Source organism: Miniopterus natalensis, chromosome 12 (genome assembly GCF_054644295.1).
Source record: "Miniopterus natalensis isolate mMinNat1 chromosome 12, mMinNat1.hap1, whole genome shotgun sequence".
Classification (NCBI taxonomy): Eukaryota; Metazoa; Chordata; class Mammalia; order Chiroptera; family Miniopteridae; genus Miniopterus; species Miniopterus natalensis.
Window position 1 is genome coordinate 68,623,883 of NC_142092.1, and position 26,487 is coordinate 68,650,369.

General features: G+C 46.0%; 1 protein-coding gene across 1 annotated transcript in view; it reads left to right on the forward strand.

The window, feature by feature from the left end:
- The window catches only part of GARNL3 (GTPase activating Rap/RanGAP domain like 3), an 81,199-nt gene that overhangs the window by 37,518 nt on the left and 17,194 nt on the right, over positions 1 to 26,487 (forward strand). Inside the window, exons 4-18 of the mRNA XM_016210988.2 lie at positions 2,823 to 2,922; positions 4,412 to 4,530; positions 5,404 to 5,468; positions 7,738 to 7,801; positions 9,695 to 9,721; positions 11,609 to 11,684; positions 12,346 to 12,444; positions 14,472 to 14,575; positions 15,946 to 16,054; positions 17,465 to 17,510; positions 18,543 to 18,649; positions 20,273 to 20,388; positions 21,050 to 21,154; positions 22,192 to 22,266; positions 24,327 to 24,438. Coding sequence (XP_016066474.2) covers positions 2,823 to 2,922; positions 4,412 to 4,530; positions 5,404 to 5,468; positions 7,738 to 7,801; positions 9,695 to 9,721; positions 11,609 to 11,684; positions 12,346 to 12,444; positions 14,472 to 14,575; positions 15,946 to 16,054; positions 17,465 to 17,510; positions 18,543 to 18,649; positions 20,273 to 20,388; positions 21,050 to 21,154; positions 22,192 to 22,266; positions 24,327 to 24,438 — 1,324 coding nt within the window. The remainder of the gene's footprint in view (positions 1 to 2,822; positions 2,923 to 4,411; positions 4,531 to 5,403; positions 5,469 to 7,737; positions 7,802 to 9,694; positions 9,722 to 11,608; positions 11,685 to 12,345; positions 12,445 to 14,471; positions 14,576 to 15,945; positions 16,055 to 17,464; positions 17,511 to 18,542; positions 18,650 to 20,272; positions 20,389 to 21,049; positions 21,155 to 22,191; positions 22,267 to 24,326; positions 24,439 to 26,487) is intronic.

Consider the following 26,487-nt stretch of genomic DNA (forward strand, 5'->3'; position numbering starts at 1 on the left):
AGCAGTTTAACCCAGAAACTGAAGTAAAGTCAGTTTATTTAAACGTATCCACTCATTCATTGAACTCACTCTAGAAGAGACTGGAAAACCACAGGCGTTCGATGAACCGAGCATCTGATTTGTAGCCTGAGTGTTGTGTGACTCCCCTGCTTAAAGGCAAGTATTAGAGGACACTCAGATTACATGAGGATGTAATACATGGATTTCAACTAAGTTCAAAATATCTTTGCCAGATGCAGTCTTCCTCCTTCACATCCCACAAGTATAAACAGGATAAAAAAGACAATGAAGACAACAGGAGCTTCTGTGGGCTTTGGACTCCAATGCAGACGTGCTGTGGGTGGCTTAGTCTCAGGACTCCTTCAGCACTGTGGGCACACCCAGGCCTGTCTGCAGCGCAGAAGAATTCAGCCTCCTGACTCTCCATAATTATTCTTAGCAAACGATTATCTAAAATGGCATGAAATAAGTGTGGGTGTTTGCAGTGTTAAACATGAGTTGTCTGGAAAACGTGCTTATCAGAATATTTCCCCCTGATTTTCTTGTTGATGTCAAATAAATAATGTGTTCCCCTGTCACCTGGAAGTGCTGCAGACAAACCTTCTGTGTTTCTGAAACCCCCTGCAAAATAGGACAGCCTCAGAATAGTTAGGAATTATTGAAAATTTAAAACCAAAGTTAGGTCCTACTACACCCACTCCAGAACTGCTAAAACACAAGGCGAAAGGCTGGGAGCTGGTGAGAGGATGTGGAGCAACCCATTTATATTGCTAATAGCGTCAGCTGGTGTGTCCTCTTAGGAAAACAGTTGGCAGCATCTGCAAACCGGAGCATCTGCATCTCATGTCCCAGGATTATCCCCAACAGAAATAAGTGCTTATATCCCCCAACAGACACACACAGAATTGTCAGAGTGGCTTTATTTGTAATAACCAAAACTGGAAATAGTCCATATGTCCACCAACTGAAGAATGAATCTATAAACTGTGGCGTCCAGACTGTGGACTGCGACGTGGCCATGGGAAGGAGTGAACTCCTGCTGGACCCGTAACATGGATGAATGTCACAGACAGGATACTGAAGGACAAAAAGCCTGGCTCAAATGCACACACACAGTATGACTTCATTCTATGAAGTTCAAGAGTGGGTAAAACGAATCCATGGTTGATGGTTACCTGTTGGAGTGTGGGTGGGCATTGACTGGGAAAATGATGGAGGCGCCTTCTGGGGCATCAAAAATGTTTTCTGTCTTGATCTAGGTAGTGATGATAAAGTTGTATACTTACTTTTTAAGTTATTTAGCTGTTTAGGGGGAACAGAGCTTTGCCATCCCCAAGATATGCCTTTTTGTGGATATTGATTATTTTCAGCTGGTTATTTTTAAGGAAAAAGACTCAAGAAGAGCTTTTTCCTTCCCCTTCACCTGCCTAAAGGAATTCTTTAGAAAAGCCTGCTCCAGGAAGGGAGATCACCTTAGCATAACATGAATTAAGAGTGGCAGACAGGGAGGAACCTAGAAAGTGGTTTGTTAGGTCTCCTTCTGCGTCCCATTGATTCTGGGTGACCCAGCAAGAATTTGTTTACCAGATTCCCCCTTTCTTAGCCACCTGAATTGCCTCCCTTCCCTTTCTCCTTAGCTCAGGATGGCAGGTGCGCCTCAACTGCCCCCACCCCCAGGCCCCATACTCTTACGAAGCCCCTGTATGTGCAAATGTTAATAAATCTGGTTATTTTCTCCTGTTAATCTGTCTCATGCTGATTTGATTATTCGACCAGCCAGAAGAACTCAGGAGAGTAGAAGGACAATTCTTTTTCCTCACCTAGAATGTACACGTAAGATGTGTGCCCTTTACTGTCTGTCCATTTCTACTCCATGTCATTAGAGAGTCGAGCTCACAGAGTCGTTCTTCTGGGGCCCTGGGAAGAGGGCCTTTTCCCTTTTGCTTAGTGTCCATTTCTTTGGTTGGTTCCTGTGTATATTCTTGCCTTTGCACCTCATCATGTGCTCTTTTAACAAGGGCTGGGAGGTGTGTTGCTCTGCGCGACTCACAGCTTTTTGGTGTTGGTTTTTCCCCCCACTTTAGCTAAGTATTCAGTGAAGATGAAAGTAAATAGGTAACCTTTTGATCGTTAAAAAAGAACCCATAATTGGATGGAGATAGGGACACACCACTAGCCAGAGTGCCACTCCTCCCTCCTGTGTCACTCGTTCTGCAGTTGGCAGTTCACATGGGGGGCAGGGGGGAGGACGGCAGAAAGTCTAGAGTCTGGGGTCATTTCCCATGTCCTTGAACCCCCTTGGCAATCTTCAAAGCCTGTTGACCCAAATCGTTAATAATGATCATCTTTGGACAGAGGATTCTGATTATTCATTATGATTATATTTTCCATGTTAGTTGAGTTATTTTTATGATAAATTCTTAAAATTTTCCAAGAGTATGAAATCATATAAGATGCTGGAGAGATGTATTCCAGGTGAAGTGTGCCTTACAGGGTGACAAACAGAGGGTGTCCTCTAGGGGGCACCAGCTCCCAAATATTGTGGAAGCTTCGGACCAGAAAGGAGAGAAACTTTAAACCCAAGTTGTACTCGGGCTGGAAACAGCTGAGCTCACTGGTTCACTTGGTCCCTTTCCCACAACCCAGAATGTGTCTATGATGCGGATTTAGATTGGACGTCTTTTCTAATAACAACATGTCGCCAGAGCCCTGTTTGTACGCTTTTAACTATGACTTTTCTGTTCTTTGGCCTCTGGTTCATTGTCAGCTTCTTGTTTACTTCTAAATAAGCCTCTTAATGGCACAACTTTGTTCCATTACAGAATGCAACTGCTCTGCCAGGTACTTGGCGAAGAACAGACGTGCACTTAGAGAATCCAGAATACCACACCAGATGGTATTTCAAGTATTTTTTAGGACAAGGTAATTATGCCATTCTGGTGGTTGGGAAGGAAGGCTATTCAAAATGAAAATTAGTCTGGTACCCTATATGTGTGAAAATAACCAGTTTAGGGACACTCATGCCAGGCCATTTCACTCCAGCATCAGTAGTAAACTTTGTAGATTTGAAGATTCAATTTCGTCTCATAATTTTTGGGCGGGGGAGGGGGCAGTTGTTTTTGTCCCTGGGGAATCAAAGGGGATTAGATCATCTGAATTAGTGAGTTGAGACATAAGAAGCATTTGCAGTATGGAAAACAACTTTAGACTTAACAAGTCAAGAACCCTGTCTGTAGTGAGTTTTGAACACTTAATTCAAGGTAATGAGGAAAAAAAATGGTTCCCTGAGCTCCAGGGCCAATATAGAGCTGGCAAAGCAGGCACGGCCCCTGCCTCCATGCGGACCGTGGAATGGATTCGAATCCTGGCTCTGCTGTTATCAACCATAGGGCCTCACACCTGTTACTCTCTATGCCTCTGAGACTTGGTTTCCTTATCCGTAAAGTGAGGGTATTACCAGTACACACCTAGTAGGTTTGGACAGATGTTTGAACGGGAAATACAGAAAACACACTAAGTCTGATGCCTGGCGCGTAGCAGGAGCTCAGCCATTAGGAGCGATGCACATTTACAGCCAAGGGTCGAGCGAACATAAAGGGAAAGGTAGAAAACAGGAGTGTGGCTTACTACCAAAGAAACTGAGGAATAGCCACTACTTTGGGGTTAGAAATTAGTTAGATAAATTTCTTATCAGACTAGTATACTTGTTTATAGAAAATCTGATGCTTGAGCTATAAAATGAGAGTGATCAGACCCAAAAGGCAGTTTTTAAAAAAAATCTAATCCTGTACTATGCTAAGAAGTTCCCTTATTTGATAAGGCATGTTTTGTTATAAAGAAAAAAATCAGTGGAAAGTTGTCAGTTTCCCAGATGCTTGAAAAAAACAGTTCCTGGAGCAGTGATGACTAGAGAAAGATGGTGCTATCAGTTCAGATGCCCTCAGCTTCCTCAACTGGCTTAAACAATAAGCAGAAACCCAGAGGGAGGGCAGGCTCTGAGGTTGGTGGATTCATGGGCTCTGTGATGTCAAGGCTGGGCCTCCTCAGGGTCACAAAATGGTTGCAGGAATTCCAGGCATCTCTTCTAGACACCACCACCCAGAGTTCAGAGAAGGCCATCCTCCAGAGTGAGGAAGCCTTTCTAGAAACCCCTTGACATGTTTCTCCTCCTGTCACATTAGCCAGGATTAGGTCACAGAATTAGGTCAGCGACTGGTTCATTCCCAAACCAGTGGCTGGCAAGGGGAATGGGAGTGCGTGATTCTAGAGGTGAGCAGGGTCTAGTTCAAGCTGGGTTGGGATTACTGTTCCCTGAGCACGTGTGAAGGCTGGATGCCACCTAAAGTGTCCATACTCTAGGGCCTGGAAGGGCCGTTTGCACTTTCACTGCTCTAACCCTGTTCCCTCCCAGTCCATCAGAATTACACTGGGAGTGATGCAGAGAAGAGCCCCTTCTTCTTGTCCGTGACCCTTTCTGACCAGAACAACCAGCGTGTCCCTCAGTACCGTGCAATCCTGTGGAGGAAAACCGTAAGTGACTAGCTTACGCCTGGAGTTTCACCACTTCACCTGTGTGCTGTGCTGCCTCTATTTACATAAACTTCCAAGGCGTGTGTCGGGAATTTTTTCTTTTTTTGGGCAGATTTAAGGTAACAATCTGATGTAAGGGCAGTTCTACAGAGAAGCCGAGGGCAGCTTGAGGGGGAATGTGTGGAACAGAGAGAGGATCCAGACCCTGCCAAGGGGACAGTAATATCTGCATGAAGTGCCCATGTGGAGGTGAAGCCCAGGGCTCATGGGACTGGCCATTTATACTTTTCTTCACCACGAGCTTTGTGGATCCTTCATTCATTCCCTTTCAGTCAACCAATGTTTATTGAGTGCATTCTATGCATTAGGCACAGTGGAAACTCACTTAGAGAGGAGGAAACAGATTTCCAATAAGTAAACACAGGTAAATCTAAGAGTACACATTACAACACCTCCCGAAAGATCCTGGTGATTTCTGTATGATCTTCAAGGCTGATCTGACTCTTGGCTCAGAGACCAAACCCTCTTCTCATCTGGTTCAGATGCCCTGTCTGCTGACCACAGCACCTGAGGCCCTGCGATCAGGCAGCCCGCACACAGAAGAGAGCCCTAATGCCCAAACCCGTGAGGGCTGGGGCTGGGGCTGGGGCTGGGGCTGGGGCTGGGGCTGGGGCTGGGGCTGGGGCTGGGGCTGGGGGAGACGCGGTCCAGCCTGAGCGAGGTTTCCCATCACAGAATGTGTTTATTTGTATGCACGCCCGCTGGAGGAAAAACAGAAAGACCGGACAGGGGTTTCTTTTAAACCACCAAGGGAGGCTCTTTCAGAGATGGAAATTGCCATCTTCTCACTGATTGGGTGCTTTGACTTTCCAGGGTACCCAGAAACTATGCCTTCCCTACAGTCCCACCAAAACTCTGTCTGTGAAGTCCATCTTAAGGTGAGTACTTCTGAATAGAAACCCAGCACCAGGGGCCTGTACACGTGTCTTTTCCTGGGAGCATTCTGTTAGCTTTCTATCTTCTGGAGCCTTGGCTGTACCAGGCATTCTCCTAAGCACTTGACATGCATTAGCTCACGTGATCTTCGCAGCAACCCCACAAGGCAGGTACTGTTACAGTCCCCATTTTATAGACGAGGAAGTGGAGGCTCTGAGCCAGCCAGAGTCACACAGCTCGTGTGTGAGGAAATGAGCCCCGATCCGGTCAGGCTGGTTTCAAGCATCGCTCTCAGCGTCTCAGGATCACGTTAGCTGCCTGCTTGTTGCTCCTCGCACGCGTTTGGGTACTTTAGTTTCGTAAGGAAAATCAGGAAATAGTTTTCCTTTCATGTTTCTGCTCTGAAATAGAATCTCTGGTGTCAGCAAATGCTTCTCAGGCAGCACTGTCCTCACTCCTCAGCAGCGGCGAAGCGGGTGAGCACGGAGCACCCGCCGCCTCTCGGGTGGGGTGGCAGTCTCCCCTCGGAGTGCCACCCCTCAGACTGGGCCCATTGCTTTGTCACCGGCTAGGATACGACGTGACAATAGCAGCAGCTTCTGTTTGTCAGGCGCTGTGCCAAGTGCTTTACAAACATCTCTCAGTAAATCTTTAAACCAGCTCCACAGAGATCTGCTGTCCATTCCAGTAAGAGGAGGCAGAGCCCGAGAGATGCAGGGATTTGACAGAGGCCACAGCTCGGGAACCGGGAGCTGGGATTGAAGCCCAGGCTCCCATGGCTCCGGGGCATGGCTGTCGACCACGACTGGCCTACCTGGGGATGTGAAAGCTTATCCCAGGGGCCTCTGGTTCATTCTTTCTTCTGTTGCAGCCTAGCTGGTGCCAGGGGTGGTGTTTTCAGTATTCCCAGCCACAGCTCACAGCTGCCAAAGGGTCCCTTAGAGTGACAGACTCGACTCCAGCTGCTAGGATTGCATCTGGCTGATGAAAGGGCACTGAGATTAAGAAGTAAAAAAATTTCTTATCTCATTTTCAAGCTTGATTTGGTCTCCAAATTGCAAACCTCCTCCTCTCTGCTCCAAGCCTTTGGATGCTTCTCCTCAGTCTGAAGCCCACATTAAGAGCATCCGTGGAGAGGTTAATATTGTTGAGCACAGAAGTATCTTGCTGTTTCTAAATCTTGACTTGCTTTGAAAGTAACTCTTTGAGTTACAGTGGCTTAAGGTAGTTGAGAACCCTTTTTCCCTAAGAAGAAGTCACTTCAGCTCCTTTCTTCATTATATTTAAAAACAAGGGATTTCGTGAAGTTATAATTTCATTTAGTTACGTGAGTAGGGCCCTCCCCTCAGCCCATCGCTCACAGCCAGAGCAAGAAGCTTTGGTAAGAAAAAAATTTTTAAAGATATGTAAAGTGAAAACTTCTGCAGTTTCTCCCAATTGAAAGAGTTTATATTCACTTGTTACAATCAAGAACTTGAAATTTTAAAAGGAAATTAAAATATAAATACTATGGTGTCGGATAAGCCTGATTCAAATCTTGGCTCTATTGCTTAACAGCTTTGTCATCCTGGACTGAGCCTCAATTTCCTTATCTTTAAAATGGGGATAAACTAGTACTTGAATCACAGAGACTAAATGAGACAGACCATGTAGAATGTTTAGCAGAGGGCCTGGAATAAGTAGTATGCTATAATATTAGCTCTTATTTTTACCTTTCACTTATAAACAGAGATCCTCCAGTTCAGTGGCCTTGTTTGCCCTCCCTCGGGACTTAGGCTAAGGGAAATCCACAGTCCTTGTCCAGAGTAAAACAGAGAGCAACCTTGTTAAGGACGTGACGGTCCTTTGCCCTCAGTGGCAGAGGAATTACCAAAGGAAGAAAGATCTAGCAGGTATCTTAATTACATCTCACTTTGTCCGGACTTGCTCTGTCAATGTCAGTGAGGCACTTTTTTAGGGAATAAAAGTAAGAATCATGAAGATTAGTCAAGTTTGCCCGAAACAAATGCTCTTGATCCCTCCCTTCCTCTCTTATCATCGGTGTCACTGGAGGACAGTTATATAAGGAAAGCAGAGTGTGGTATTTGGTTACTGTCATACGTTCACATAGTTATTCATTGACTCCTCCTTTGTTGGTCTGGGTCTCCTGTGGGCCGGGCCCTTCCATGATTTTCTAGGAGATATTGTTTAGCTTCTCTAAAGAACTGCGACTTGTTCCATGTGATTTTAGTTTCCGCCACACTGAGCCTCATTCTGTCCATTCTGTTTCAGTGCCATGAACCTGGACAAATTTGAAAAAGGCCCCAGGGAAATTTTCCATCCTGAGATACAGAAGGTAACAGAGCTTTATGCTTCATAATTGTATCAATTGGATCAGTGTTAGGTCAGAACTGACAGATTAGCGTTGATCCTTAGCTGAGGGCACCTACCAGCATCACCTGTGGAGCTTTGAAAACAGCATCATGGAGAACTCACATCTGAGATTCTGATAGGCCAGGGCCAAGGTAGTGGCCAGGAATTTTAGGCATAGCCACAGCTAAGAACCTCTGAAGGATATGGTCCTCCATCCATGAACCAAAAGGTGTGTGTTCAAAGGATCTTATTGGCCTATAAGCCATTCCTTTTACTGAGTGATGTGGAATTATGTGGAAAGTGAGATTTTTTTTAATTAATAAAATATGAAATGTGCCTATCGGGCTCTAATTCAGGTGGAATGCTGTGCTGGGTCTCATAGAGGCCAGAGGGTGTACAGAAAGCCATCCTGTTCTCTTTGGACTTACTGTTAAGAGAAAACAGTCTGCATTGAAAGAAAAACACGTGAGTCATAAGCTAGGTGATAGCCTGTCAGGAAAATGTCAACCAAACGTTTGTCCTGCAGTTGCAATCAGTTTAGCTTTGAAACTCTCCCCTTGAAACATAAACACGGCCATGGTTAGTAGCAGGCCAGCTATGTGTCAGGGAGGCAGGGACGCCAGGCTGGAGACACAGGTTGGGATTCCATCCAGGGAGAGTCTTTCTGCAGAGGGGCTTCGCGCTTAAACCTGCCTCCTGGGGGAGTAACTCAGACACATGAGGGGGCAGATGGAAGGGTGAGCAGTCTTTGCTGGATTACCTTAAAATACAGTTAGCTTGTAAAATAAAGCTATCAGCTCGCAACTCGGCTTACCCCAAATGTAGAGTTGTGAACTCCTATAATATCTTTGGTTTTAATTTCATTGTTAAAATAGTATTTGTACCCTGATTCAGCCCCAAAAGGAACTGAACCAGGTATGTGAGGTTCAATTTGAAGCAATTGTAAGCCATGCTATGCTTTTAAGTAATTTTTATAGCAAACTTAACAAATTAGAACAATAAATATGCCAGTACCGTGTGCCTTTAGTACTTCATTTGGATGGCTTATTATTCTTAATCCTTTCCTTGGAGCTGGGACATGACCCCTAGACACTGGGCACCCAAACCCTTGGAACCACTGGTGCTTCTTCTGCAGCTCCTGCTGAGGCACCTCTGCCCGGCCGCCCTTACCCGCTCTCTCCATAAAATCAAAGAGGACAAGTAAACGAGACAGAGCAACCTCTGCCTGGTTGCAGCATAGCAAAGACTTTCATGCTGTTCTTACATTCGTGCCTTAGCTGTCTTTCCCTTAACAAGTGTTCCTGAGCTGTCCCTACTGTGCGCTATCCCATGTGTGTCAGCAGCAGCAAGTTTCCAGCTCTCATTAGGTTTCCGGAGACTTCCCTTAGGCAGCCTTGAGCAGCCAGCAGGCTTTGGGTTTAGGGCAAAGAGTTCTTACAAGTCCCTGGATCCAAAAGGTAAACAGAAAATAAGCCACCTGCATTATAAAAAAGGCCTCTTTCCACCAAGTGGGAAGGTGACTGGTGCTACTTTAAAATGTTATTTATCTGTTTCCGGCTGCTCTGCTATAGCAACATTTTCTTGGCCAAAACCTTCCTAGAAGCAGTGTGCGGTAGGCTGCTTCAGACAGGGAAGCCCAGGCGTCTCTGTTTCTTCCCATAGCTGAACACCGTCTTTGTTTCCAGATAATATGACTTTCTGAAATGACCAGGTATTTTATAAAAATCTATAGAGCTAAGTCTGAATTTTGAAAGCACTTCTGAGAGGGGGAGGAGTGGTGTAAACCTTAGTAAATTAAAGCTTGGCTTTCATAGAACGTCAAAATAAAACGATCACTGTTAAACACGGACATAACTTTTCCAACTTTATTTGACAGGACCTGCTGGTTCTTGAGGAACAAGAGGTGAGTCACTGGATGAGCTGCCCATCCCTGTGCTCTGCCTCCTGTTTATAAACGTGCTTCTCCTTTCTGTCAAATCTCTCCGTGGAATTGCACAGTGTGAGGAGTCTGTTTCCTGACATGGTTTCTCAAGGCGTAGTTCAGAATTTTCCATGCAGCCAGCTAGAAAGATATAAAAGCAAGCAAGCTACTTAAATCTGCTTGGGAATATTCAAGTTTTAACCTTGTGATCACTGCAGGTAACAAGGTTTTAATTTTCATTCTGTTCAAAATCTGGAGTCTTCACTTTATTCCACACTCGGTTTAGAGGATGCCATGTTTATTTGTGTGTTTCCAGTCCTTGTTGTCCCACTTAATGGGTTATGGGTTTTCTAAGTACATAAATAACAGGGAAATACCTAAAATATTATAAATAGGCAATTTGAGTGAATAAATCATAGTTTGTGCATGCCTCTCAGTACATGGCAATATCATTCGTCCAGTTGCTCAGGCCAAACTTGGAAATATCCTAACACCTCTCTCTCTCTCATAGCCCATGTCTGATCCATCAGCACATCCTGTTGACACTGCTTCGAAATATATCTCATTCATTGACACCGCCGCCATCATCTCTTGCCTGGACTCTGCAGTGTTTCCACTCTTGCCTCTATTCTAGTTTCTACATAGTATCCAAATGGTCCTTTCAAAACATGTCACATCAGGCCATTCCTATGCTCAAAACTGATGGTTTCCCATTCCACTCTAGTAGAGCCCAGTCTGCTTGTCACGGCCTGCTGGGGCCCGTGTGACCTGGCCGTGCCGCCTCCCTAGTCCTTGACTCCACACTGTCCATACTGACTTCTTCCACCTTCTCAGGAAGAGCCTGCTCTTCCCCCGCTGGGATGCTCTTCCCAGGTGTCCTCGGGGCCACACCCTTACTGGATTAGGATCTCTGACCACTGACAATACAGGGTCCTGTTTTCATGGCCTTACGGTGGGGTGGGTAAGACATGAAGCAGGAGAACAGACAAACATAAACATGGCGATATCAATAGCCCAGGAGCTGTGAAGAAGTAGAACAAGGTAGGTGCTAGGGAGGAGGAGCTGGTTTCCTACATGAACAAACAAGGAAGGTCTCTCTGGGGAGTGACATCTCAGCTGCTTCCTGAGCATGGTGATGTAAATGCAGAGAAGGGGGCTGGAAGGATGCACCCAGACCTCAGGGGGGAGTGATTGGGGCAGGAGAGTGGACGTGGAGGGTGGGATGCGGAGGGAGTGGGCAAAGGGAGACATGTATATTTTTATCTATATCTAATCCACGTGTGAATTGTGCTTGTTGCTAAAGAGTTCATGAACTCCATGTGTAGTTTGTAAAAGGCCAAAAATAAAAGTAACACAAGTGACTTCTTGAGATTAAATATCTTTAGGAATCGGGGGAAATGATCTTGTCAAATAAATTGCCTGCAGTTTCCATCTGTATTTCTACAAGAGTCCCCAGGTTCCAGCCTAAGACTGCCGTGTTGAGTTTTGATTGCACTGAGCTCTTCTGTGCTGACGGGGTCTGCGCTGCTGCGGGTAGGCTGGTCTGAAGATGGCACCAGTCCTGTGGGTTCTGGCTATTTATCTTCAACTCTGTTTTGCTGCAGAGTGAACTGGGCCCCCTGCAGATGCCACTACAGATGAATGAACTCACAAAAAAGCATAGAGTTTCACTTGTACACTGTAAAAATCTATAAAAATACAGGATTGATTGCTCTTCATATTGGTCAAAATTGAGCTAGAGGGGAGGAAGTAGTCCCCCAGGGTCCATTCTGTCACGGCCGTTTCCCTACTTAACGACAGCACGTCTCATGACTGTGTGTGTTTTAATGATGAAATTAAAGTCCCCACCTTTTGTTGTCTTATCATAAGGGCTCTGTGAATTTCAAGTTTGGGGTTCTTTTTGCCAAAGACGGGCAGCTCACTGACGACGAGATGTTCAGCAATGGTGAGTGTCCCCTCCTCTCTGCTCACGGAACCCTCTTCCTCCTTGGCAGTTCTGATGTCCAAACCAAACTTGCCAGTCGAGTTGGAGCCTTTAATGCAAAGAAACAGCCAGTAGTTTTATGAAATGTGGGGTACATTTCCAGGGTAAATTTTGTAAGGCAGATGTCGCCCAGGTTTATTCATTTGATAAGTATGTACCAGTCACTTAATTTGTCCCAGGCGTTGGCATCAGAGAGGCAGTCTAAGTGGGAAATCACATGTGATTGGAAGATGCTGGTTCTGCATAGTCCCAGGAGCCGAGGAGGGTTTTCTCTGTGGTTTTCAGGGTCGGGAGAATTATAAATGCTGTCATTTCCTGCTCTTCAGCACTTTTCATGTTCAACACCTGTTTATTATTCATGGAAACAGTAATAATGTTTTCATCTCGCAATGCGAGACCCCTGTGGCCGCAGCCCAGCAGGGGGAAGGTTGGTTGGTCTGGTCCTGTGGTTTCCCTTCCCTGGGGTTCCTGGGAATGGAGGGCCCTCCTGCCTGGGCTCTGGGAGGAAACATTCTCTTCTGCCGCACTCAGCTACAGAGCTGGTTCGTTTTCACGTGACTTCAGGTAGCAAACGAGGACTTGTTGCTACCACACCTTGTTCACACTTTACCTCTCCCTGCAGAAATCGGAAGCGATGCTTTTCAGAAATTTTTAAACCTCCTGGGTGACACTGTCACTCTCAAGGGCTGGACAGGCTACCGTGGCGGTCTGGACACCAAAAGTAAGCTTGCCTCCGGGTTTCTTCTGCTATGATTTATAGAAATTTTGTCATCAGCCTGATCCGTATTTCAGTTTATACCCAAGATGGGGAGAGAGGACAAGAGGGAATTTGAGCTTCACCCCTAGGCTGGGGGGGGGGTCACTGGACACATTTGGTGGCTCTGTTGAGCTCTGCAAGACTGAGTAGCCCCCACAGCCCCGAGGTGTGGCAGGAGCCATGGCCTGCCCCTCAGCCTTCACCGTTGAGCACCTCTATGTGCCAGGACTGTGTGAGGCTCTGGGGACAGCAGTGGATAGACTATCAGAGTCCCTGCCTCCGTGGACAATACAGACACTAAGCAATAATTAGCAAAGAATTAAATAGTCTAGGAGGAACTAAGAAGCAAAGGTACTGAGTGCGTGGGGTGGGGACCACTAATCCCAGGATTAGCTAGAGAATAGTCTTCCCTGAGGGAGGGTGAGTGAGCGGGAGCACTTTGATGGCCTTGAGGGGAGAAGAGAATTCAATGCTGAGGACATTTGTGAAGTCTCCGAGTCAGGAAAGAGCATGGTATGTTCTAGAAACTGGGATGCTACCTTCACAGCTGGAACTAGGCGAGGAACTGGAGGAAAGGGAAGGATGATGCCGTAGGGAGTTTGGGATCACATTGATAATTCTGGATTTTATTCCGAATGGGACTGATGTCATGAAAGGGTTTTAAGTACAGGCAGGGGCGCGATGGGATCGGAATGCACCTTTGCTCAGCGCCCCTGGCCGCCACGTGGAGGATGGGCCCCCGCCAAGTAGGAGCTGATGCTGGGCCCGCAGGAGAGGGGTGCGGGTTGGGAGGGACAAGAGGGGACTAAAGGTAGAACTGGCGCCATCTGCCAGTGCTGACTGAACATGGGGAGGAAGAGGGAAGGGAAACCAGAGGACACCTGGGCTGCCGGTTGGGCAGCTGAGGGGAAGCAGCTCGAGGAGGGCGTCTGAGGGCGTGAAGGTAAGATCACAGGTTTGGGTTTGGAATCACTTCAGCTACCTGCCAATTGCATCGCATTTCTAGTTCTTTCCTGTGCTTTTACTTGTCGTTTTATTTGCTCTTCACAGTCAGTCCTTGAGATAAACCAGGCAGGTGATGCGAGGCTCATTTGGCCGAAATTTGACAGGTCTCAGATCCGGGTACCTTACCTGTGGGAGCCGCAGCTCTCCACTAGCCCACGCTGGCGTCAGCTCTGAACCCGGAAAGGTTAAGCCGTTTGCGAGACCTGCACTGGGAGCAGCTTAACTGGCAGCTGCGGGATGAAGCATTTGGCCCCAGATGTCAGGCCCCAGCTTCACCCCAACAAGCCCAGATGCATGTGGAATACTCTGGAATGCCTGCCCACTCAACACCCCCCCCCCCCCATCTCCAGCCCTCAGCCTCTGCTGGGGTCAGGACTGCTGTCTGCCAAACCCTTACCATGGCCAGGCAGCCTGCTTGGCGCTTTGCAAGTAGAATCTAGTCAGCATCCCTAGCAGCTACGTGCTATTTTTATCTCCATTTTCAAATTAAGAAACGGGGCCTCAGAGAGGGTGAGGTGACTTGTTAAATGGAACATAGCTAATGAGAACTTGAGCCCAGTTCTGCCTAATTCTAAAGCCCGGGCTTCTCCTCGCTGTACAGCTCTGCCAGTGTTATGTTCCTTTTGTTTTATGGACACACACAATCATTATTTGCATGTCACCTTGTATTAATTTGTCCTGTGCACTAGCAGTGACTAGAAGGCAAGAAATTGTAGCACACTATCCTTTGTGGCCCAGACTTCTCATGGTGTCCTCTACTCTGAGGCGAGGCCCAAATTAGACAGCAAGCGAGCTGAGAGGGGGAGGGAGAGGTCTATCCACATGGGCAGGGTCTATACTGTTGCTTCCCTTCAGGTGGATAATCCAGAGTGATCTTAGGGACCGTGCTGATTGTGTGCTCTGTTCCCCTTGTCTGCACAGAGAGACTCTTTTCTTCTGGTCCCAGAATTCTCTGCACTCACTTGATGCATGTTCATATTTTACAGATGATACCACAGGGATACATTCGGTTTATACTGTATACCAAGGCCACGAGATCATGTTCCACGTCTCCACCATGCTGCCATATTCCAAAGAGAACAAGCAGCAGGTACATGTGAACACACAATCTGAGGATGCAGACCCTCAAATAATGACTGACTGCAGAAAGCACTGTCTCATTTCATAGAGTTAAGAGATGTAGATACTCACAGCAGAGCTGGACTTCAGGCACCAGTTCAGGGTGCTGTTTGCAGTCTCTTTACTTGAACTTTCCACAAGCCTTAGGGACATCTATCCTCACTGACACCACCCTGTAAAGTAATAAAGGGTCAGAGGTAACAGTGCACGTGCGTGTCTGTGTGTGAGCATGTGTGTATCTGCGTGTGTGAACTGTTTCACGGACTCCTGAGAGACTGTTCTGCATATACGCTGCCTTTTCTCTGTGACTTCTCTCAGTGGGCCTTGTGTCTTGTCCAGGACATAAAATAAGTGCATTCTGAGTGGTGGTTGACAAGTGTTTTTCAGATTAACACAGGAGGTTAGCGCTGTCTGCTTGGGCTGGGCCATGCTGGGAAAACTCTTCCTGAGACACTCCTCACTCCTCCCGGGAATGGCCATTTTCAAGAGGAAAAGTTCCAATTTGCAAAGACATGTGCTGCTGGTTTTGAAGGATTGATGGGGGGGGGGGGGTGTCATTTAACTTTTTATTAGGTTCTTATTTATTTTTTACACATTGAAGGCATCTGTATGAAAAAATATCACAAACATGAATGCACAGTTGTTCAGCAAAGATTTGTGAGAAACAGAGGGTATGTGAGGGCTAAAAAGGATTTTTTTCTGAGCATTACAGTTCTTATTTCACTTCAGTGGGAGCAGACATGGCAGGTCAGTGGGTGGAAATGTGGTGTGACAGTCGTGGAATAGAAACAAAGGTGCTCTGGGCACATGCAGAAGGGGCAGGAAGGGTTGGTTCTGTTTGATGGTTTGGGGCCTGGGATAGGAGCTGGTGGATTGTCTTACAGGCAGTGGAGACCCTCTGGAGCTTTTAGCTTGTTCTGGCTTCAGGAGGCTAGCTCTAGGAGGGGACAGGTGAAGCAGGAAGTGCCCGGGCCTGGGCAGACGGCTTCAGTGCCAAGAGTCACTTCCTGCAAGGCATCCTCCTTTGTGTGACTGAGGAGATGATGAATGAAGATGATCATGATCAGAAAAGTAAAATGGGAGAGAATGGAGACAAGGAGGCTGGTTAGGAAGCTTCTGCTGATAGTAGACGAGGACATGAGGCCTGAACTGGGAAGGGAGTGGCAGAGATGGACAGTGGAGCCAGGAGATGGCTGGTAAAATATGGGACACAAGAGGTCAAAGACAGCTGAAGTTTGGGCTCTGTGATCGTTGTGGTTGGTCATACTGTTGTTAGTTTTCTTTAAGTCTGAGCTGTGTTTGAACGACCTTCTCAGTGATGTTATTTATGCTCACATCCAGGTGGAAAGGAAGCGCCACATCGGGAACGATATCGTCACCATTGTGTTCCAGGAAGGAGAGGAGCCCTCTCCTGCCTTTAAGCCTTCCATGATCCGCTCCCACTTTACACGTATCCTGGCCTTTGTGAGCGCTCCAACTCAGCGGCTATTGGTCAGCCTCGTGGGACAGAAATGACCCTCCCACCAGGTGTTATAATTAACTTGCAAGTTATAACTGTTTTGCATTGCTACATTCTTAAACCCACTGTTTGGGATTTTTCCCTCAGCATTGCTCCCTTTTTTCTCTCCATCCATTGGAGTAATGGATGGTTAATTCCAAGATAATCCTTGACTTCTAAAATATCTTCCCTTTCCTCAGGTAATTTGTGAAATGAAGGAAACTTCCTACTGTCTATCGATAAAAAATAAATTAGAAGAATTATAGCAAATCCTCCAAGAAATTTGCTTTAAGTATAAAAACTTGCAAGTGAAGATAAAAAGCCAAAATAGTGTTTCTTTGTTGATTCTAAGCCCCAGTAATAGCTGCGACATTATCATCTCTTAACATTTGAGAAATGAGAGAATTCACTTTTATTTGCTTCCCCTTTGCTTCCTCTAATTTCTGTTTAGCTCATGTTACTTGCAAAGTCCTACTGAAGTTCTCTGTGATGTCCAAGCTCAGCTCAGTCAGACAGGCATGGATCACAGGCCATAACAGTGAGGTCCGAAGGTGGCACCTCTACAGGTTGTACATAATTAGTAAAAGGCAACTAATAGGCATTTAAGCGACTGAGGGGTATTCATTCTTTTTAGAATTTTCTTTAGTTGCACATTTTGCTTTGGGGCACATTTGTGTCTGGAAGGGGACAAGCAGGTAGTTGGCAGATCTCTTCCACTGAGTCGAGATGTGGAAACACTCTGAGGCATTGATGGCCATTTAGCCTGAGCTGAGGAAAGCTGGGGCTGGGCAAGGGCTGGGAGGAGAAGTGGGAGAAAGAAAGGGAAGCTGCCTGGAAGTTTGGTACTATTTTAGTTCAGCATGCTCGACGCAAGCCAAGTAGAGGCTCCCCAGAGGCTGCCACCAGCTACATGGGTTTGTTTTGGTTTGTTTAGTCTACCAAAGCCAGAAGGAGAGAGCAGGAAGGTGTGTGTACAGTGGGAACATTTGAATTTTCTTTTCAAAACTTGTAAGACGGAATCTGTGACTAGTTTCCCAATGGGATCTTTGCATTTCCAGGCAACAGAATTGCTTGTTTTGCTTTGTTGGCTTCCTCATTGCTCAGCAGCTTTATTTCTGTTGCTTTTCTGAGGCATTGGAGACTTCGCTCTTTCCCCAAAGAATGAACACATGGAGGTTGAACCTATGTCTTCCTGGGCTGTCCCTTTCAAAGAAGTCAAGGTTCCATCTCAATCTGAGGGTGACAGGTGCCCTAACCATAAAGGGCAGGTCTGGGATGATTCCGCACCAGGGGTTTTCAAAGCACAAACCTATGACTGTGAGCATTGGGGTTATTGATTAATTTCTTTAACCATCTCCACAGATATTTTTGCCTTAGTGAGGTATGAGCAGCAAAATGACAATTACAGGTAGGTACTGACTTTGTTGTTGATTGCTTATTCTAATCCTCATTTTCACTTGTTAATTTCACGTTCATTTTATAAGACCCTTGATACAGATACTTCTTGATTGATCCAATGTGTCCTCACCTTAGGGAACTTTCTTCAAGGCCACCATCTCTGGGAAAAACTCGTTCCATATAGTGTTGCTCTGTGCAGTAGATCCAGCGGCAGGGTAGTCTGGAATTTTATTGTACTCTACAATGGGCACAAATTTGATATATTTTATCTTGACCAGAATATCCCCTTTCCTAGGCTACATCGTTCTGGTCTCAAAAAACTATCTGTTAAGTGTATTATGGTATGAAAAGAACATGGACTTTTTTTAAATTTATCTTTATTTTTGAAAGTATTATAGATGTCCCCTTTTGTTTTTCCCTAGTGATCCCCTCCACACTGCATCCGCCACCACCGCCCTCCACCCAGGCCTTCACCATACTCTTGTCTGTGTCCACGGGTTATCCATATATGCATATAAGTTCTTTGATTAATCTCTCCCCACCCACTCCCCCACCCCGCCTTCCCTCTGAGATTCGCCAGTCTAAGAATGTGAACTTTGAGCCAAGTAGATTTGAGTTGGAATCTCAGCTCTGTCACCTATTAACTTTGAGGCTTTGTTTATCGTCTGGAGCCTCAGGTAATGATAGAGTGAGGTAATGATACTACCTTGGCAGGTTGGTGAGAATCCATTGATGTTGTGTCTTAAAATACCAAGTATGCTATCCGGTATGCAGTGAGTGCTCAGTGGCGGCCTTTGCTGTTATTCCTGGGGTTCCTGACCTTGCCCATGGCTGGTGGGTTGGATCACAAAGGATACAGGAAGAGCTGGCCTCTGCCCTTAGAAAGCTGCATGGTGACCCAGGCTCTGGCAGCCCATAGGAAGGGACCTCCCGTGCAATAAATATTCCTGACATATCATGTGGGCATCTGGACAAATTTAAAGTCCAGATATTGGTGATCTCTGAAGAAAAAGCAAGTAATCCTGAAATGTTCTCTATGTAGGCTGAAAATATTTTCGGAAGAAAGCGTGCCACTCTTTGGCCCACCCTTGCCATCCCCTCCGGTGTTTACAGACCACCAGGAATTCAGGGACTTTTTGCTAGTGAAATGTAAGTTCTGTTTTGAAATGTTTTTGCAACTTGTTCTATGTCAGAAGACACTTCTTCAGATTCTCCCAGGATGCTGTATAAGAAAGTGTGTTGTTTAGGCATTGATTCCATTCCATGTTCTGTTCATTCATTCTTCACGTGAAACATATTTAGTTTTCTCATGGTGTTGTGTAGCTTCCTCCATGTCCTCATCTGCTCCTACCCTCCTGCTCGCCTTCAAGGGTCTTGAAGCCTGGGGTTCGGGGGGTGAGCATGTTTGTAGAGCGCCGCCTCAGGGAGAGAAAGGCATGTAGTCCTTTCACCATGGATTAGGTTAGATTGTTCAGCAACACTAAGGACCCAAGTTATCCGTGGAATCCATTGATTTAAATGGAGCCAGTCAGCAGGGAGACTTTCTTCAGCACCTCAGAGGCTTGGGGTGGAAGAGCTTGAAGGATTCAGTTGAAGATTTGCAAAGTGGACACAGTGGAAGAACAGAGGTCAATGATGAAAAGGGTGCATTGAAGTCACAGAAGATAGAGCCAGGGAGGACCAGGAGGGGCTGATGGACTAAGGAAAGGTAGAAGCTAGGACCGAAGTCTCTGAATCCCAAAGTGGATTTATTAGGAGGGAGGAAGTGGGCCAGGTGGAAAACTCCAAGATAACAGGGAGTGGCATTTCAGCAAAAAATTGGAACTTTTCTCTTTATTCAGCAAAATGAGTCACTTAAAATGGATATTTCTGGGATATTAAGGAGGAAATACCCTCAAACAAAAAATTCCCAGTCACAGAATTAGAGGAAATACTAGATGTTCGTAGTTTAAATTGCTTAAGAGACGTCCTGCCAACAAACAGAACCTGCTTGTTTCCAGCACGCAGATCTTACCCAGGGAAAGCCTGTCCCCAGGGAATGTTTCCAGTCTGTGAACGCTGTCCTTCCTTTGTCCCTCCGTATAAGGATAATAATTATTAATAATAGCTCATTTATTCAGTTTGATGTCCCTAGCACAGTGCTAACTCTTTATATATATTATATCACTTACAAATTTACAACCGCCCTTACAAAGAAATACAGTTATATCCATTTTACAAGAAGCTAAATAGTTTGCTTGAGAAGTACAGATAGCAGCACAGCTGGGATTCAAACCATAGCTGCCTAACTTCAGGCTCCTTGCCTCCATTCACACTCTCTGTCCTGTGCGCTAACGTGACAGGACGGTCCACTCTATTGACTCTTAGTGGCTAGTCCACTAAACCACTAGCTTTTTTCCCCAGAAGAAACTTCCATTAGTCTAAGAAGCTGAGTACTCAGTCAATTTGGTTTTTTCCCTAACAAAAATGTAGCAAATATATATATATTTAATCCCATTGAGTGGCATCCTAGTAGTTTGGCCCCTGTGTTGGGTGAGTAGGTGGGTGGGTGGGTGGGTGGGTGGATGGATGGATGGATGGATGGAATGGGTGGGATGGTTTGTATAAAGAAAGCTAGAGAGTTTTTACATGTGCTTCTGTGAAGGAATTACCAGTGGTAATACCGGTATTAGGAAAGTGGATGGCATTCACTATGAGGCGTTTCCTTGAGAAGTACATTCCTCCATAGCATGTTTACATTTGTAACTCCCTTTACAACTTGGTTTATTTTAGTAATTAATGGTGAAAAAGCCACTTTGGAAACTCCAACCTTTGCCCAAAAGCGTCGACGCACTCTGGATATGTTGATTCGATCTTTACATCAGGATTTGATGCCAGATTTGCATAAGGTAACCTGGGTTCATGGTCCTCTTTCCTTCTGTGGGGGTCGAGGTGTGAGCTGAGAACACAAGTCCTAGTGATGAGTCCTGGTTAGACGAGGAGAGGAGTCACCTAGATTCTTGCTGTTGAGACAGGCCTGTGGCCACCGTGGCTGGTGTCCTCTCATTGTTCCCATGACAAAGAGAGACGTTGATTATCCGTACATGGAAACTTGGCTTTCATAAAGCCAAGCCTGTGGAAATAGAGGTGCAGGCTGGGATAGGTGTGTCACAACGGCGATCCCTGGAGCGTTGGAGAGTGCTTTTTGGGGGTGGCTGCCCTTGGTGTCATTACTCACATTCCCAGTCCATAGAGCTGGGAGACAGGTGGAAGCAGGGACCGTGGAGAGAGACTGGGTGCTTTTTAAGGTTTTCTGGAGCTGCTGGGGTGCTTGATTTTAAAGCCCTTGCCCTCAGCCATCACACATGCTGGCTCTCCAGCTGTCGGCTCCCTCAGGCCTGGCGTCTAGCACAGGCCCTGCCCGTAGGCGGGGCTCCCTAAGCACTTAGTGAGCGAATGAAGACGGAGGTGGAAACTGGAGCATCTGGACAGCTAGGTTTGTGCACTCAGTGAGCCAGAGAGGAGGCTGACAGCCATGAGTGGAACTCGTTACATGGTTTTCTCTTTTAGAACATGCTGAACAGACGATCTTTCAGTGACGTCTTACCAGAGTCGCCCAAGTCGGCGCGGAAGAAAGAGGAGGCCCGCCAGGCCGAGTTCGTTAGAATAGGGCAGGTGGGTCATATTCCGAGGCCTCTTTTGCAGGCCGTGTAGTTGTGGCCCCATCCGAACGGGCCAAGCCTTCTGTTCTCACTCTCCTGTGGGAAGCTGCGCTTCCTCTTAGGGGACTGTGGAAGCTGAGTGAGATTTCTGATGAGCCTGTAGGGGGGTCTGTGCGGGAGTGAGCGGACGCAAGGCGCTGTTCAGAGGGTGCTGCCCAAACCTAGAGGCCGCTGTGCCCGGCCGGGCCCCTCTGCTCAAGGGAGCGCATCCCTTTGCCTGCCTCCCCAGAGCTTTCAGAAGGAAGGGCGAGCAGCCAGCTTGGGAAAAGCACCTTGAACCCCCCCGGCAGGAGGAATCAGAGTGGCAGTGTCCTCACAGCAGACCTGAATTTCTGTCCTGCTTGGAAGCAGTCGCCATACTTAGGTGGCTGCCAATTGTCATCTCATCCCAGATCCTGGAGGAAATCACCTCCCTTTGGCCTTGCTTCCACATGACATCAGTATTTCTCAGCTCTGGGAGGGGCACTGCTTTCTGCCTGATCCCATGTCACAACAGGGAGAAGGAGGCAAGCGGCCAGCCACAGAGAAGGTTCTGACCCAAAAGCAGAGAGCTAAGCAAGGTGACCAAGGAGGGCTTAGAGGCAAAGGCCACCACTTCCCAAAGCAGGTGCACTGTCAGGGCCCCCAGCGCTGGTCCTTGGTTACACATCCTGACTCAACCTGCAGAGATGCCCATTCATCGAGTTTCAGGAAGGGCCTGGGAACTGTTTTCAGTACTCACGGTTTGGAAATCACTGTATTGATTATTGATTGGTAAAAAGGACAGACCAAATTTGGGGTCCTTGGGTTGGGACATTGTCATTAGGGCTTTGCCCTATCAGGCTGCCTGCAGTCCTTGTCGTCAATGACAGAGCAGTGTGGGAACCAGAAACTCAAGTCTGAAATTACTCCTGTTTTATTTTTTTTTTTATTTTCAAATCCTAGTTGTTGACCCTGCTTGTTGTTACTGCCTGATAACAAACTTTTAAAAAAAATCTCTGTTTTTTTAAGGCACTAAAACTGAAATCCATTGTGAGAGTGGATGCCCCATCCAGCCTGGTGGCTTCAGGAATCTGTAAAAAAGAGGTGAGTTGCTGATACTTTCGAGCTTAACTGTGAATATCCTTTGTCCTCAGTGACATTATTCAGATTCTTGGAAAGAGGTTTGTGGGGCAGGAGGAAGAGCTTGTCTGTTGCAGAGTCCTCAGAGGAAGGCCCAGGTAGAACCGGGTAGCATTAGTGAGAGCCTCCCTGTGTCCACAGTATGCACATGCCTTTTCCCTCCCACAGGGAGCAGAGGTGCTGGACCAGGCCTGGGCAGGCAGAGTGAGTCCAGAGTGCTCCTCAGGCCTTGTGTGCAGACTGATCGCCTGGACATCCTGACCAGACTCATGTTCTGACCCAGCAGCTCTGGGGTGAGGTCAGGATTCTATGTTTGTAACAAGCGCTCCTGTGGTGCTGTGACCACGGGCACTCTACACAGCAAGGTCTGGGGCAGTGCTTCCCGGCTTCAGTGTATATGTGTGAGAATCACCCCCGGAGTTGCTGATGCAGGAGGTCTGGGTGGGCCCTGAGAATTTGCAACTCTGACATGTGCCCAGATGCTGATGCTATTGAGAAACTGCTGTTTACTTGACAGTCTGTTCAGCCAACCAAAAAAATTCTCATTTCCACATGGACAAAGAGCTAAGTGGTCATCAAGAACAGAAGAGAGAAAAATAAACAAGTTGCAGTAGGAACTTACTGTTTGCATGATTTTGTATTGTAAAGCAATACCCCACACCCTTAATTATGTCTATGTTCGGAATATGTAATAGTTAAATGGGACAAACTTATGACAGCACATCACTAGAGAAGTGTCTATTATAAAAGCAAAGGAATTGCAAGTATATTGGCCTTGGTGATACAGGTGTAAATGATTGTATCTGAAGTGCAGGCCCTACACACGGTAAAGTCTGTTTTCAGGAAAGTGGTGAAGCTCAAAACACAATGAATGCTAACCCACAACCCAGCTTTCACAACTGCAGAAATTCCCCGTCTGCATATTCATGGGAACAGTGGGTTTGCAGGGTTGCCAAGTGCTTCCTAAATGCCAAATTCCACTAAGATTCAGTGAGCTGCCCTGTAAGAAGTTCTGAGAAATGAAAGTCTGTGGAGTGGTAACTTGTTCACCAGTGAGCAGCAAAGAGTGAGCTTCCACCTTTTGGATCACTTCATAGCCTCCCTGTGGGCCACAGGCCATCCTGGGGAAGCGCTGCTCTAAAGGCCCTTATAGGTTTTTGAACAGGTGGCCCTGGAGAGGCCAGAGTCCCACGTGCTGCTCCCAGGGGTGTTCTCTTTCCAAGGAATGGGCTTCACCACCCTCCTAGGCATCCATCATTTCCTGAGCTGTGTTGATGTTCTTAGAGGGAGCAAGGTAAGAGTCCTGCATTTAGGGAGAAGGCCTGGAGACCACACTCAGCCCTGCAGAGTCCGTATGTGCCTGTCATGGCAGAAGGGAGTTCAGAGAAATGGCCCACTCTAGGCCTGAAGTGAAATTGAAACTAAGGATGAGAGAGAGTCACATGGTATGAATGTGTCACGTGCTGGGACATGAGTCGGCAGCACTTGCCATATTCCTGCAAACATGTTATTTTGTGTAGCCTTGAATGGGTCAATAAGCATTTTCCTGTCAAGATACTACCAACTTCTTGCGTTCTGTATGTTTTAATAATTTTGCTGAATCAGCAACACAGGAATCTAACATTTTTAAGAGAGTTATATAGGACTCCTTTTTATGATGAACTAAAGTGAATTCTCCAAAAAAAAATAGGCATCAATTGGTCCCACTTCAAGGTATTAAAGAAAAACATTTGCTAAAAAAAGTTACGAATGCTTCAATTGCCGCTAAAGAACATTTAGAATATACGGGCAGGTGATGGTGTCAGAAACACATGATGTCACTCTCCTGCTGCTTACATATTTGGAAGGACACTTCTTAAGAAAGGAAACTGAGTCCAGAGCCCGTCCAGAGCCCGTCGGGCCAGCAGGGTGGAGGGGTCTGTGTTGCTGTTTCAGGCGGTGTATTGTACAGTCCCACGGGTGGGCCGGGCCGGGCCGTGTTCTTTCTGGTGCACTTACGTTCCGATGCTTGTGTCGCCTCGCAGCCTTGGGAGCCCCAGTGTTTCTGCAGTAATTTCCCCCACGAAGCCGTGTGTGCAGATCCCTGGGGCCAGGCCTTGCTGGTCTCCACTGATGCTGGCGTCTTGCTAGTGGATGGTTAGTGAGTAGCTGCTCCTTCAAATGTCTTGATTTGTGTGACTTGTAGTACTTCTAAGATGGGGAAATCACCAGGCAACTCCTTTTAGATAAATGCGTCCTCAGCAGTGAGGTTAGCAAAGTTTCATTTCCTTACAAGATTAACCCCTTGTTTTCAGGACAAGCAGAGGAACTATTTTCTGAACCAGCAAGCCGGAGGGTGAGTCGTGCATGATAGGGTCATCCCCTCCCTGAGCCTCTGAGTAGTCTGTGGATATCAAATGACCTACAAAAAGAATCTCCTTTTGGCTAATACTTACCATGATTCCAACATTTAACTTAAATCAACAAGGACATATTTTTATATAGAGCCACTTTCTCAGGGACATGCTCTGTCTCTCTCTCTCTCTCAAAGCTCTCTCTTTTTTTTAAGGTTTCTAATTCAAAAAGCACTTGGTGTCCAAAACCAACAATAAGAAGCTTAGATAATCCATTTTCGATAGATATAGAAACAAAAAGATTTTGACAGAAAGATTTCAACTCAATATAAAGTCAAACTTTCTGACACCCAGGTGGATCAACCTGCCTGGGGAGTAGTCAGCTCCCTGTCACCACAGAGCAGCCACCAATTAGGTGTGTCTTTCGCGAGGATGCTGTAGAGGGAGTTCAACTTCAGATGGGGATTTAATTTAGTTAGACTCCAGGCTTCAGAGAGAGCCATAGGCAGAGAGACAGCATCTTCCAAGGGTGCATCCTCCACTGCATGGAAGCAGACTGCCCAGGCTCTGGTTACCATAGTGACGTTTCATGAGAATCCGTAACACCACCACTGTGAGAGTGATGCGATGGCCTAAAACTGCAGCATCTTCCCACCCTTGGCCATGACCTTTACTCCCTCCTCAGACCCTGACCCAGCATCTGTGCTACGTGCCTCTGTGAAAACAAGACAGTGGGCTACGTTTCATAATGGACTTATTTCTGACCTCATCTGTTATTCTTGATATTTGTTTAAATTACATATCCATAAAATAATTTTTTAAATTTATATATATATGTAATTGTAAATATAATTTACTAAAAGGCAGACAATGTAAAATCCATAATTTAAGAATTTAATATTTAATTTTAGAAATTATAAAACAGAAAATCTTTGTGATCTAAAAAAAAAAGTAACGTCTCTGAGCTTCAAGCTTCTCTAAAGAGGAGGTGATTTTTTCAAGTGGCTGAAAAGTTATAATAAAAAATGAAATGAACAAAATGGGGGTGATGATCACAACTATAGTGAGGAAACTGTGGAGATGAAATTGTTACCAATGTTAAGGGCTTAAAGTGGTGTCTGGCACATAGTAGTAACTTATTGAATAGCAGCTATTATCTTCTCTATGTTCTTGGGAACTTGCTAAACCGTTACAAAGTCCATAGATTTTGCCAAAAGCACAACCAAATAAAAGAATTTATTTTTAAAGCACACACACACACACCTTAGAGGTTTAGTGGTCTCTTAGTTTTATAGATGAAGAAACTGAGGCCTAAAAAAACAATGTGATTTGCCCAAGATCACACAGCTGGTGAGTAACACACTGAACCTGAACCCAGAGGTGATTCCTCATCCAGCGTCTTTGCACTAAACCAGCCATATTTCATTAAAATTAAGCTCTATCTTAACACAGATTTCCAAAATATAGTCCTGGGTAAATAATTATGAAAATTTTTATGATTAAATTCTACCTGTTTCCCTTTGTAGGGAAGAAAGTATGCTTCCTAGTGACTACTCGTAAGGTTTGCCTGAAAACGGGAAAAAATTCTACTTGAGTTGCTTCTATTTTTTTGAAATGTGAAATTCAAGATTAGTAAGTCCCTTTCTGACATTTTACCCTTATGGACGCAAAATGTAATGGAGGTGTCAGATGTAAGGGTTTTTGTGATTTGCCAGAAAAGTCTTTGCTTCCCTGTTTGCTTTTGCTAAAAAGAGAATGCAGCCTTCCCTGTGTTCCTGTGCGCTGTTAGCCGCAATGCTCCTGTTATTTCTTGGTTTACCTTTTCCTTGTCTGTACTTAATTATATTACGAG